The following is a 13519-nucleotide window of genomic DNA, read 5'->3' as shown; positions in this document are numbered from 1 at the left end:
CACACTGACACATCCCTTCCCCCTGTTACAGCTACTGAGAGCAGCATCAGAGCTGCAAAAAACCCGAGGTCCGGTATCCAAAAAACAGCACCTGGCTCCGTGGCTCAGCCCCTGGCCTCAGCACCCTCCTCAGTGGCCCCGGCACAGGGACGTTTCCCCGGGCTCTCCACGGAGCACCAGCTCACCCCTTCTCGCCTGGCTTTGGAAAGCACTGCCACAGGTGAGCTCAGTTAGTCTACAGTTTGTTGTTTTACCCTATTTTGTGCTTCCTTAAGGATTTTTCCCTGTGTCCCGTTAAGTCCTGGGATGTGTAGTGAGCTGTCGACTCACCTGGGTATGTGGCCACGCTCAGGTTTCCTCTGCTGTTTGATGCTGTGTTCAACCTACCAAAAAAACCCCAAAAACCTAAGAGAGCCTGGGCCAATTTCCACCAGTCTTAGAGCAGAGGTGGGATTTAAAGACAAGTCCCTGCTGTCCTTGTCCCGAGGGGTTTCCCTCTGGCCAAGCCACTCCAGCTCTCGCGAAGCCGTGCTGCCCTGGCAGTGAGCCCCAGGTTTTGTGCAAGGTCTTCCTGCAGCGAGGGGATTCATGCCTTTCCAAAAGAGCACTTTGTCCAGATTGAAAACTTCCTATGCTTAATATCCGTATGTGCGCTGTAAGCATCTGGGAAGAAAATGGATCCATCTGTTTATAATTTCATAAGTATAAATCTAGGGGGTTTTTTTACTGTGCCGTAGCCATTGGAAGCAGCTACCAGCCATCCAACGTCTTGTCCACGGAGAGCAGAGTTTCGGATTTCCCCACCACCAGCACCTCCGTTTCCACAACAGCCACCAAGGGTGGAGGGAGGACGTTAAGGTCTCTGCCAGACAGCACCAGGCTGACCCAAACAACAGAGATTTCCACCTCTGGTACCGAAATCACCAGTTCTTCAGACCAGACCCGGTCTCCTGAGATGTCTGTGGCAGCCCAGGGTGGTGGCAGAGGTGCCGCAGACCTGTTGCTCACGGGCTCGCCGTCTGCTTCGGAAAGTGCTTCCATGAGTGAGTTTTGATAGCTAGCTGTATAACTCAGAACATTATTTAAAGACTCTTTATAAACAAAATACATCCTTTTTATTTTAAAGAAAGGAGGAATAATATTGTATTTGGCACATTCTGTACGTTTAAAAACATTTTACAGAAATGAAAGTATGGATAAATATTATTCTTGTTGGAAGAGGAGGACAGATTTTCCTTGAAAACTTTCAGCTGAATTTTGCAAGCAATAACTTTAGAGTTCCTATAGAGAGACAATTTTTTTTCTCTGTCTTAATGATTTCCCAGTATTAAATATTTCCGTATTGAATATTCACATATACATTGTCTGCATCTACTGATAGCGGGATGAAACCTACCCAGCTGTTTTCATTTACGTGTATGCAGTTTTGTATTTCTCTTCTTATTTTTTTTAGCCTTTAGCAGCAATTACGAACCCAAGAGCATCCCAGCTGCAGAAGAAGCGACGCTGCACTCGGACGCCCATGGTGCTGACAAGCCCAGCGTGGCAGCGGGGGCACCGGGGTCCCCCCCAAATGGCCACACAGCTGAGGTGACAGGGGGCTCTGCCACCAGCACTGATCCCACCAGCACTTTGGGGGGGACATCCTCTTCCTTGGGGACCGGGACACACCATCCTAATGGCTCACGGGAAGCCACCGACCTCCCAGCGCCTCCTGGGGAGCCTTTGCTCCCAAGCTCCCTCTCTGCCTCCGAAAGTACTTCCAGAGGTAAATTTCTAAGTCTGAAAGTTGGCTGCTTTGGGGTTGGATGGGATTTCACATCCCTGTGCTGTTTGTCTTTAGATATGGCCATCAGTCACTATTGGATACGTGGGTGTTTTTATTGCTGGCTGCATTGGGCTGGCAGCGGGGCTGAGGGGAAGGGTGGGAGTGGATCTCAGCTTTTGGGTGAAAAAGCGAAAAACATCAATGTCCTCATTGCTAATGAAACTCCCGTGCTGGGAAAAGCAGCCGTGGTTTAGAAATATGTGCATGTGCTTTTTCCCTGCCGGAGACACTTTGGCTGAGGATTTGCAGCCGTCGCCCAGCGTAGTGTCTGCCGTGCAGGCTGGTCTGTAAGAGAGGCGATGTTTTGGGGGTCCCCACAGCAAGTACTGACTCGTCCCCTGCCCTTGGGAGTGGTCCCAAGTGAGCTCTGCCCCATCATTCACCATTAATTCACAATTAAGCCCATCATTCTGCGAGTCATAGTGCAGCTCCTGCTCCTGGTGAGCTGGTGAAATATCGGCGTCCCCAGCGCTGCAGTTTGGGAGAGCCCTGGGGCAGCACGCCTGCTAGACATGGCGTAAATCAGGCTGGGTCGAACACCAGGCTGGGGCACCGGGGTGTTTCTGAGCATCTTACGGGTGAGGCTGTGCCTGGTGCTGTGGGGGGCTCAGCCCCATGGCCGTGCTGTCAGCCCGGCACTGAGGCTGCAGCTTGGGTCTCTGGACTGTCACTAGAAAACCTAAACCAGACCTGGTTTAGCTCGTCCTCTAGATTTGGTTTGAAATTCGAGGTGTGTACTCCTGATATAAACAGGCTTGAAGGCAGCTTAAATGTGTAAAGCAGGTATTGTGCACAGCGTGCAGTGAAAAACCATGGTTTTAAGGTGTCATTTTTCATGGCTTTTTGTAAGCCGTGTGTGCTTGAACATAAAGGATTCACCTCTTCCCAGAGGAGCACCTTTTCCAGTTTGAGGACTTGGTCTATTCAATTTCTCAATGAACAGTATAGAAATGTATGCTGTACAAACAATCCCCGAAATGCATAGCTCTATATGCATAAATAAAACTTGGTTTTATTGCATCTTAGGTGTCAGGAGCAGCCACCGACCAGTTAACAGCTCAACAACAGAGAAAATCCCCCTTGCTTCCTCTCCCACCAGCGCTTTCATTTCAGCCACGGCCAGCAGCAGCGGCGGGAGGTCCCCAAGGACTGCCATGGGCAGCAGCCGATGGGCAGCAGAAGTCTCCACGTCCAGTGGTGGCATGTACGGGACCTTGGGCACGATCCGATCCTCGTCTGCGTCTTCTGTGAGAGACACCTACGGAGTTCGTGGGTTCAGAGAAATCACAGATTTCACCAAGCGGGTGGCAGACCCTTCACTAACACGTTCTCACTCTCCTTCAGAAGGTCCTTCCCCAGGTGAGCTCAAGTTAGAAGTGAAATACCATTTTTCTTGTAAGTAAAAGGAGGGCTGTTACTGTATCTTAGACTTGCCTGACTCTCTTCTGCTATGCAGAATATATTGTTTGGAAGGATGCAGTGTGATTTTGTGTCTGAAATATTTCAGCTGTTGCTTGATCAAAAAATGTGGTTTGGGTTTTTTACAGAAAGGGCGCATGTGTGGGAAGTTTCATTACACCAAGAAAAATAATTAACATTCAAATCACGATTCTTTTTTTTACTATCTCCAGTTGCTATCTCCATTTTATAGGCAAGAGAACTAAACAATCGAGGATTAGATCATGTCCCTGCAGTCCCAGGGGCTGGACTTCAGTTCCTGCCCTCTGTCCTACCCCTTAGACCATGCTGCTTCCCAGAAATTGAACCAGCTCAACAAATTTAAGGTGACTTTGAATCTGGTCTCTGAGGTCCTTCATGCTGCTGTTTGGTCCTAGACCCCACTGTGGTGCTGAAGGGGTCTGATCCCCCTGATCCCATTTCTTCAGGTTTCCTTAGGACCTTCACACTGCTCAGCGTTGTGCCTCGTCTGAACTGATTTCCAGGCTTTTCAAAGTTGTTATGGTATTTGTTTGTTCTAGCAGCATGGAGTGCACTCAGGCACATAATGGTGAAATCAAGTGCACAGTGTTAGTAATTCAACAGTTTTTATATAATAGCACTTTTCTCAGCATCAAGCAATGTTTTTTAGAAGACCAATTTCTGTAGGAAGGATTCACATCTTTGGAAATTTCCTATTTTCTCTGGATTGACATCTTCTCATATTTTCTAGTTGTGCATGTACTTACTGCCTCTGGGTGTTACTGGAAGAAAGCTCATCTGTTTATTTATAGTTTCACATGTGTAAAAGTGTGAATTGTTTCTTTATCACATCTTAGCTACTGGAAGCAGCCATGTGTCACTCAGCATCCTGTCGACAGAGGGAAGAACCGATTTCCCCACCACCAGCGCCTCTGTTTCCACAACAGCCACCAAGGGTGGAGGGAGGACGTTAAGGTCTCTGCCAGCCAGCACCAGGCTGACCCAAACAACAGAGATTTCTGCCACTGGTACTGAAACCATCAGCTCTCCAGACCATACCTGGTCATCTTTGGGAGCCCAGGCTGGTGGTGGCCGAGGTGCCACAGCGTCGTCCATGGACCTGTTGCTCACAGGCTCACCGTCTGCTTTGGAAAGTGCTTCCCCAGGTGAGCTCTGACCATCCCCATAGGGCTTCTTTCTGTAGACCACAAACATCCACTCTGTGTGGAGTGAGGGCCCGCTAGAAGATTCTATACAATGGCATCGGGCATTATGGAGGAAAATTTCATGCATTAGCTGTTTTTTGCATTTAGTCACCAGAAGAACCCAACCTTACTGCAAGAGAAGCCTGGCCCTGACGCTTGTTGTGTTTTCTGAGGCAGCACCATTTCAAGACCACCTTGTTGGCTGTGTTTATACAAGCAGGAGGCAACACCAGTCATTCCTGACTCCCACCCCGGGATGCAAATGCAGCATATACTGACCCCGCATGGCCCTGTCGAGCTTTGTTTCGAGTATCAGGGAATTAGGTGCCACTGTAACCCCACCTCACTCGCCCTGGGTGCTGTGGTGGTGGTGCAGGCGCGGCACCCACGGCTGGACTGGCACTGGGAGCAGCACTGAAGGGAAGCAAACTCAACCGTGCTCCCATGACTTGTTCCTAATGCCCTCTTCGGGGTGTCCTTCTGTGAGCAGCACTCTCTTGCACAGGAAAGGGTTGTGTCTTCACAGTTTTCTCCAAGTTTAGATCTTCTGCCACGTTATATCTGTGCCGTCAGCCTAAGGGTGTTGATGGAAGAGAACGCACCCACCTGTTTATAGCTCAGTGTGCATAAATCCATTCTGCTTTGTCCTTTCTCAGCAGAAGGGACCTTGGCTACGGGAGGACGCCTGCCCGATGCTCCTCTCACCAGTACACCTAGCTCGGTGACGGCCACCAGCGGTGGGGAGAGGATCACGGTGCCTGTTTCAGACACCCGTGCAGCATCCAACACAGCAGGGAGCTCCACTCCTGCTTCACCCCACACCAGGTCCATGGACGTGGTCATTCTGCCATCCTCATCGTCAACAGAGCCTGGGAGGCAGAGCAATGTTTCGCAGAGCAGTGCTGGACTCGATGAGCTTGCAACTAAGCCACTGCCTGCGTTTCCTCCTGGTGTTTCAGTGCCTTTGCCTTCACCAACTGCTTCAGGTGGGTCTTGTGGTTTCCCAGTTTGCCATGGAGGGCATCTGTTCTCCTCGCCCCTGTCCCAACCTCCCACCTTCCTTTTTCTAGCTTTAAACTAGATTTGCCTTTTTAACAAGCCTGGTTTATAGGGAAGGGAGGCTGAGCCCTGCACGGTCAGCAAATTATTCACCTCATGGCACCCTCTGCCTTGGGGCAGCCCTTCTTGTGTCAGGAACTAGATGGCCAGGCAGCTCTTCTGGGCCGTGTGTGAAGGTGATCAACCCTCAAACTGGGAGAATCTGGCATGAGATGAGGCGAGGGATTGGTAGACTTTTTGCCCTTCCTTATATCCCAGTTATCATCTGTTTCAGCCCCAGCTCTGCTTCTGGACCACCAGAGCTGGTTTGAAACCCACTGATCCACCCAAGGGAATTTTCTGCAGAATGTTCAAAACCAGGTCCTCCCTCCCTGCCACTGTTCTTCAGAAATGCCATGCACTCCCAATCTGTTTTATTTTTCCAGTGTAAAGGGGAAAAGTACAGATCACCTGGGAACCCCACCTAGCAAATAAGTGATGTTGGTCACCAAGTGCCACCTCCGCTTTGGGAATTGAAACATTCAGATTTTAGTCCCTGTAGAGGTATTATTAATATACTCTCTCTCTATATATTTACATATATATGTGTGTGTATCTTGGCTTTGCAATTACAGAGAGAGGAAGAAGAGTTTCTGGTGCTCCTACTGAGACCACGTACGTCTCAACCACACTCTCCAGCCACAAAGAGAGGACATCGCAGGCTGCAGCTAACCGTGGCATGTGGAGCACAGCAGCAGAAAGCCCCACGTCTCACCTGGACACAGCTGGGGAGCCCCGCACTGGTCCTCTGCTGTCCCCCACGACATGGCCTGGATCAGGACACATCTCGTCTGGTCGAGCAGGGTACCCAGAGCCCAAGGTCACTCTTTCATCCAGGGTCTCCACCTATTTCTCAGCCGCCAGTGAACCTGCCAGTGAGTTTTTCTGAACTCTGGGATGGCATTTGAATTAGGAAAAAACCCACTGCCTCTCCCTTCCCCTCTTCCATGGGGTTGATATGACCACCAACACGTGTCAGATCTGTGGCGGGTGTCATGGGCAGGATTTACAAGCGGTGGTGATTCTGCTCCTTGGTGCTGTATATCTGCAGCTGTTGATGCTTAACAAAAAACTCTCAGGAATGAGATGTGTAGCTTCTTGCTGTAGGACGCATCTACTACCTGCCTGGGTTGGGGTGATAATTATAAATAACATAAACATGCCATTATGACTAATGGCACTGACTGTCCCTCTGTATTTGGACAGTCCTGTTTCTTTGGAGTAGGCTTTGTATGTTAAATCCACATTTAAGGTGATAGATATGTGGGATCTACTTAATCTGTATTTAATCTGTGTTTATCCGTGCAATTTTATTAATCTGCATTTCCAAACAGAATTATTGTAGAACTCACAAGTGCTCTCTGCTCTGAGATGATAAAATCAGATGCCTACTTTTTGATCCTATTCCAGCTGTGGGCAGCAGCCATCACTCCCTAAGCAGCTCAAGTGCCGAGGAGAGGATGTCCAGCCCCATCAGTGATCCTGCCTACAGTTCATCCATGTCTGCTGGCGATGGAGGGAGGATGGTCACAGGTGGTGCGCTGGCCGGTGGCATGGAGACTTCCGCTTCCTATGCCGAAATCACCAGCTCTCCAGAGCCGGCTCAGCCGGTGTCGGTGGAGCAAAGTGGGACAGCCAATGTCTCGGCCGGCGGCAGTGGCTTTGCAGGCTTTGTGACAGAGACACTCTTCACACGTTCTTCCAAGACACCCACTTACTCGTCTTTCCAAAACGATCTCACAAGTAAGTTAGTGTCTACCAGTGTACATTTGGGCGGAGCAGTTCACATTGTCCTGCATTTATCTGTGTTGTGTACAAAGTTCTCATTCGTTCGTATATGCAATTCCACCTGTGGGTTCAGTCAGGGGGATGTTTTCGTAGAACCATAGAATGATTTGGTTGGAAGTGACCTTAAAGATCATCTAGTTCAAACCCCCTGCCATGGGCAGTGACACCCACCACTAGACCAGGTTGCCCAAAGCCCCATCCAACCTGGCCTTGAACACTTCCAAGGATGGGGCATCCACAACTTCTCTGGGCAACCTGTTCCAGTACCTCACCACTCTAACAGTAAAGAATTTCTTTCTAACATCTAATCTAAATCTCCCCTCCTTCAGCTTAAGGCCATTACCCCTTGTCCTATCACTACATACCCTTGTAAACAGTCCCTCTCCAGATTTCTTGTAGGCCCCTTCAGGTACTGCAAGGCCACAATTAGGTCCCCCTGGAACCTTCTCTCCTTCAGGCTGAACAACCCCAACTCTCTCAGCCTGTCTTTATAGGAGAGGTGCTCCAGCCCTCTGATCATCTTCGTGGCCTCCTCTGAACTTGCTCCAACAGCTCCATGTCTTTCTTGTACTGGGGACCCCAGAGCTGGATGCGGTACTCCAGGTGGGGTCTCATGAGAGTGGAGTAGAGGGGGAGAGTCCCCTCCCTTGACCTGCTGGTCACGCTTCTTTTGATGCAGCCCAGGATACGGTTGGCTTTCTGGGCTGCAAGAGCACATTTCTGGGTCATGTTGAGCTTCTCATCAGCCAACACACCCAAATCCTTCTCCTCAGGGCTGCTCTCAATCCCTTCTTCACCCAGCCTGTAGCTGTGATTGGGATTGCCCCGACCCATGTGCAGGACCTTGTACTTGGCCTTGTTGAACTTCATGAGGTTCGCAAGAGCCCACCTCTCAAGCCTGTCAAGGTCCCTCTGGATGGTTTTCATCAAAGGACTCAAAGACAGATCCCACCTAGCTGGGGAATCATTCCAGAAGTGAAGCCATGAACCCAAGCAGGGAAACTCTTGTGTTTTGATGGCCATGTTACATTTTTTGCATCCTAACTGGGTTTTTTTGTGTGATTCTTTCAGAATTGTTTCATTATGACCTAAGTCAATTGTGGCATTAAACCAAATTTTCAATACACTATTTTTTATTTTTAGAGATTGCTGAACTTAGCTGTACATCCTGAAATTTGTATTATAGGATTGACTGCACCTTTTATGTTAAATAATCTGAATTTTTTGAAGACTGATGTGCTACTCATTTAGGATTTCCTGACTGCAAAGTTTTCAATCAATGACTTCATGATAAGCTGCAAATTAACATAATGTAATAATTTCATCCTGCAGAGGCATGAAGTTCACTGTGTGTAAAAACAAACTGACTGAAGATAGATATTCTTCAGTTGGGAATGGAGGATAAGAGGGAGAGGATACGAGTTTTATAAATTATGAGTGATAAAGAGAACAGATGGGTTTTCTTCCTTAGCTTGCCACAAAATATCATGGAATGATAAGTGCTCAATCACATTAGAAAAGCAATACTAGAAGAACAGTGTTTTAGAAACCTACGCATTTCACGGGAGCCTTGTGTCTGTCCGAGTTCACCATTTTACAATCAATTAAGGAGTGCCGAAGACTCCTAATTCAATACTCATGCTTGGATGGTGCTATAAATTTTTAGAAGAGCGTGGGCCAGTTCACAGACAAGTGTATTTATGTATTTAGCAAGTGATTTTAATATGACATCAAAATACTTTCATATTACTCTGTCTTTCCAATATATTTTTACCTTTTACTCCAGGCTTTTCAAGTAGCCATCAGCCAGTCAGTAGCATTGATGCTGAGAAAAGGACCTCAGTTTCTCATACAGACGGCACATACATTTCAACTACATATACCAGAGGAGGAGAAAGGACCCTCCTGTCTATCTCGAATAGCAGCACCTCTGCTGACTCCTCAGAAAGTTCTACCTTTTTTTCCGAAATTTCCAATCCTTCTGATTCATCCAAATCTTCTGTGGCACAGGATAGGAGGAGCAATGTATCTAGTGATGGTGGTTTTGTTGAACCATCTACGGAGCCGTTGCTGGTACACTCTTCCAAGCTGTTGACTTCTGCTTCTGCAGGCAGCGTACAAAATACAACTCTCTTCAACACTGACTCTGAGTTGTTGACCACTGGCAGATCATCTCTATCATCAGCATTTCCAGCCTCTTCCTCACTGTCATCGCTGCATCACTCGCTGTCATCAACACCACCACCAACTTACCTGTTTACATCATCAGAATCATCTGAGCCACTCTCATCCTCTGTGATGGCATCTTCACCTCCTCTGCAGGCTTTGTCGTCCTCCTTGCCCACTTCCTCATTGCTTTCCCCATCTTATTCATTAGCATCTTTATTGCCTCTGTTTTCATCACCATCATCTGTCTCACAGTCCAACGATAGTGATCAAGCAAGCACCTCTACAGCTACAACTGTGGTCAGGCGGGTGCCCTCCACAGCCGCCGTGGCTGAGAGCTCGCCCAGAGAGACCAACAAGCACAGTGTCACGCATCAGCCCCATCACAGCACCACCTTCACCTCCACCGGGTCTCCTCTCCCTACGGGGCCCATGGAGCAGCTTGGTGAACGCGTCGTGTCCATGTCTGCTGCCATGACAGTAACGGAGACTGCCTCGCCAAGTGCAGCCACCACCCAGGAGGGCAGCTTTGGGAAGGCAACGCCACTGCTCACCATGGCCAGCGACTCCCCACAGACTAGACCAACAGATGCACCTCTTAGTCCTTCACCAAGTGCAACAAACCACAGCATCATCATCCCTGCAGTGGCACTGACCACAGTGAAACCTCCTGTGCTGACAACACCAGCCAGTCACTGGCCAACCCCAGGTGATGCTAGCACCATGAAAGCCCACAGAGCTCAAACGTCCACTGCCACTAAGCATGTATATACCACTGGTGAAAGCAGAGAAGCTGTGGATCCCACCACTGCAAGGCCTGGTAGAGTCACTGAGGAAAACATCCCTGTTACAAGTCCTTCTGAAGCCCCTCCAACCAGCAAGACCACTGTGAGCATTGCAACTACTTTGGCTGCTACCAAACCAACCACTGTTCCTCTGTCGAGTAGCACAACTGGGCTGAAGATGTCATCTCCGGCAACAGGTAATGTGTCTAATGGTGCTCAGCAGTGGTGGGGCCAGGGACGAGTGGGCCAGGAATGCCTGGGTCCCACTTTAAGGGTCTGTGAAGGGGTATGTATGTATGTATGTATGTATAAGTCTGTTTTCAGCAGGGTTTGAGGATAAGAACTTGGCTTCCATGTTGGTATTCTTAAGCTAAGGGTTTAGCAATCAAGCTGAACTGCTGAAAAAGGGTGAGCATTTTGGTGAACATTTCTGATAGAAATGTTAAGCTGAAATTTGAGAATTTTAAGAAAATAAAGCTGACTGGCATTCCAGGTAAGCATAGGATGCATTTTATATTTGTCAATAGGTGGACAATATTGATCAATATCTGTCTTATTTATGAGAAAAGGTGTTTGGCCAGCACTTGATATTTATGTTGGAACTTCTGTTATTACATCCAGTCATTTTCTCCCCACCTCACTAAATCTCCTACACAAAGGCCTGTTGCTTCTCCAGGTAGGCTCTGTACCGTAGTCTTGCTGCGTATGTTATTATAATCTTTTATTACCACTGCCAGGTTCCTTATCTTCAAAAGTAAACGCATTGACCAAAGTTTTATATGAATGGGATCAATTGTGTGTTTAAAGTTCAGGAGCCCGGCCCTCATGCTACTGTAGGCTATAGTGTGTGTTAATGACATTAATCTCAGTGAAATACTGGCAATAGTATATATTCCATCCAATAATTATGTATTTAAAGGTTATTTCTCAGGCTAATTGGTTTTAATTATAGCTATGGTTTCATGCAAAAAAATTCACTGTAGGGGAATGGATTTTTTTTATTGAAAAGTTAAGGTAACATATCCTTTTTACCAACTGATTCACACTTCTGCTGAGTTACTCTTTCCTTTAAATACCGAGTTTTGCCATTCACCAGAATGCAAAAATCCTGCTGCTGCCTTGGACATGGTGCTTTGTACGTGGGCACTCACTGCCACGAGAGAAGCTGCCCTGGTCTCCACTGTACAAAGCACAAGCTGAAGGATGGTAAAGTGAAAGTCAACATTTTAAAATATGCCCGCTCATTTCTGGCTGCTTAGATCACAGACACCAAGTCTGCTTCTTGCTGATGCTGAGGTAGCTGTGCCAGGCTAGTCGAGACATGGATATTGCGTCAAATGGTGTGTCGTGACACGGGGGTCGGCTCGGGACTGTCTGGTCCGCACAGCCTGTGCGATGCCCTGGGGTATGGCAGCGCTGTCAGAAGTACACGCACGGGTTTGGCTCTCGTGCTTTGTACTTTAACCACAAAGCTCATCCTTCCTGCCTCTGCTGCAGTGCTCAGCAGCAGCCACAAGATAGGTACGAGTGGTGTGTAAGCTGTCTTGCTCATCTTGTAGTGTCTTGTTGTTGACAAGTCCACAGTCCTGCCAACAGTCTGCTCTTGCACACGTGTGTGATGTGCGTTTGTGCTCGTGTGAGTCATATGCACAGCAAGAGGAGCATTTTTGACCAGGATATTTTTTTCAAAGGGAAGTATTGGATATCTTCTCCAGAATATGCAGTTTGAGTTGGCTAATCCATGAAGCATCTGAGACTACAGATCCCCCGATACCCTGTATTTCACAGGGCTTGGATGAAAAGGGCAGGACTTTGGTGCTCCTGTGTCTAGCTCCAGCTGTTGAGGTCCCTTCTTTGGTCTCTCCAGCCATAACTATAGGGCTGTTTGTCTTTGAAAAGCACCCTGAGATCTACAGATGAGCAGTGCTGTAGGCAAGCTGGGTGTTCATATTAACATGGATCAACACTGGTTCCCAAGGGCTTTCAAATGAATATTCAAGTGAAAGTGGTTTGTATTTGTTCTTTCACTTCCAACAGAATAATTAAGAACAGGATAAATAGTAAGTGCAAATGATGCAATGAAGCATGTGATAATGCTCAGGGAGTCACAGAAGAGGAGCCAAGTTGATCTCTTTTAGCCCAACAGTTGAAGATTTTTGTGATTCTGTAACTATAGCCTGGTTTGTTGGTTTTTTTTTTCTTTTGTAGATGTGGATAAATGTCTTTCCAACCCTTGTCCTGCACTGGCCACCTGCAACAATACCCGTGGTTCCTATATCTGTCAGTGTCCTCTTGGATATGAGCTGGAAAAAGGAAAGTGCAATTTAGGTAAGAAAACAAAGGTGAAAAGCCAGGGGAGAATAAGATGGAAATAATTATCTGTACTCTTCTAAAATAAATTAACCCAGGCTCAGGCTAGTTCAGGAGCTTAATATTTTTCCAACCACCACTTTTAAGAAGAGCCTTTTACTATTTATACAAGCGCCTGTTTTGTTGGGGTGCCCCGGGGAGCAGGCACAGTGATAGCTGAGCATTTCTTAAAAACGCAGCAACGGAGTGGTGGGCTCAGGCTCGTTAGTAAAGACAGATGTGCTCCTTCTGTTCCTACTGTGTTTTACAACCCCTAAAAATTGTTCAGCAGCTTATCTTAGCTCCCAGCTCTGCAAACCCGGGCAACAGCGCTTGGCTTGGGAGAAGTGAGTGTAACCTGGCTTCAGTGGGATCAGCCATGTGTGGAAAATTAAGCAGCCATGAAAGTCTTTGTAAGATTAAGGTCTTGTTTCGTACCTTTAGCATTTTTCATGCAGCACAGTTATTAGTTGGAACTCAGGTTCTGACCCCCTCCTTTTTATTAGATGACTCTCAATCTCAAGGACTTACAATGTCCCATTGTAAAGGGGAATTTGTTTCGCTGGAGTTTCTTCTGACCTTTAATCAGTGAGGATTAGAGCCATGGAAATTTTGCTAAGGAAACATGAGTGAGGTGTCCCTGAAGGGTGTTTTGAAACATATCTTTGAGTTGGAATGTGTCAGTTTCTAATTTAGAGAGTTGTTTTGGTTATGCCTTGAACAGGCAGATTATATAAATACTGTGAAGGTGATTCTCCTCTTATTTTTACCCAGAGTTGTTACATTAGAGCTGTCTGATATAACATTTGTGGTGAAGATAGGCTCTGTGAATGGGAAAAAATGGGAAAGAATTGGAGGCTTTATAATGTTATCTGCAACCT

General features: G+C 47.4%; 1 protein-coding gene across 9 annotated transcripts in view; it reads left to right on the top strand.

The window, feature by feature from the left end:
* Window positions 1-13519, top strand: part of HEG1 (heart development protein with EGF like domains 1) — a 56646-nt gene that overhangs the window by 22255 nt on the left and 20872 nt on the right. For 5 of the 9 annotated variants that reach the window (XR_012836169.1, XR_012836170.1, XM_075757098.1 and 2 more), the window contains exons 5-14: window positions 32-220; window positions 738-1043; window positions 1454-1768; window positions 2855-3187; window positions 4105-4413; window positions 5109-5438; window positions 6126-6425; window positions 6961-7293; window positions 9125-10486; window positions 12498-12617. Coding sequence is in view for 7 of the 9 variants with exons in the window: in XM_075757098.1 (XP_075613213.1) it covers window positions 32-220; window positions 738-1043; window positions 1454-1768; window positions 2855-3187; window positions 4105-4413; window positions 5109-5438; window positions 6126-6425; window positions 6961-7293; window positions 9125-10486; window positions 12498-12617 (3897 nt within the window). In the remaining 2 variants the exon portion in view is untranslated. The remainder of the gene's footprint in view (window positions 1-31; window positions 221-737; window positions 1044-1453; window positions 1769-2854; window positions 3188-4104; window positions 4414-5108; window positions 5439-6125; window positions 6426-6960; window positions 7294-9124; window positions 10487-12497; window positions 12618-13519) is intronic. The other 4 variants (XM_075757100.1, XM_075757099.1, XM_075757101.1 and 1 more) reach the window with 4 other exon arrangements.

This window comes from Balearica regulorum, chromosome 6, assembly GCF_011004875.1.
Source record: "Balearica regulorum gibbericeps isolate bBalReg1 chromosome 6, bBalReg1.pri, whole genome shotgun sequence".
Taxonomy (NCBI): domain Eukaryota; kingdom Metazoa; phylum Chordata; class Aves; order Gruiformes; family Gruidae; genus Balearica; species Balearica regulorum.
Note: the sequence above shows the minus strand (reverse complement) of the source record. Positions and strands in the feature narration are given on the sequence as shown.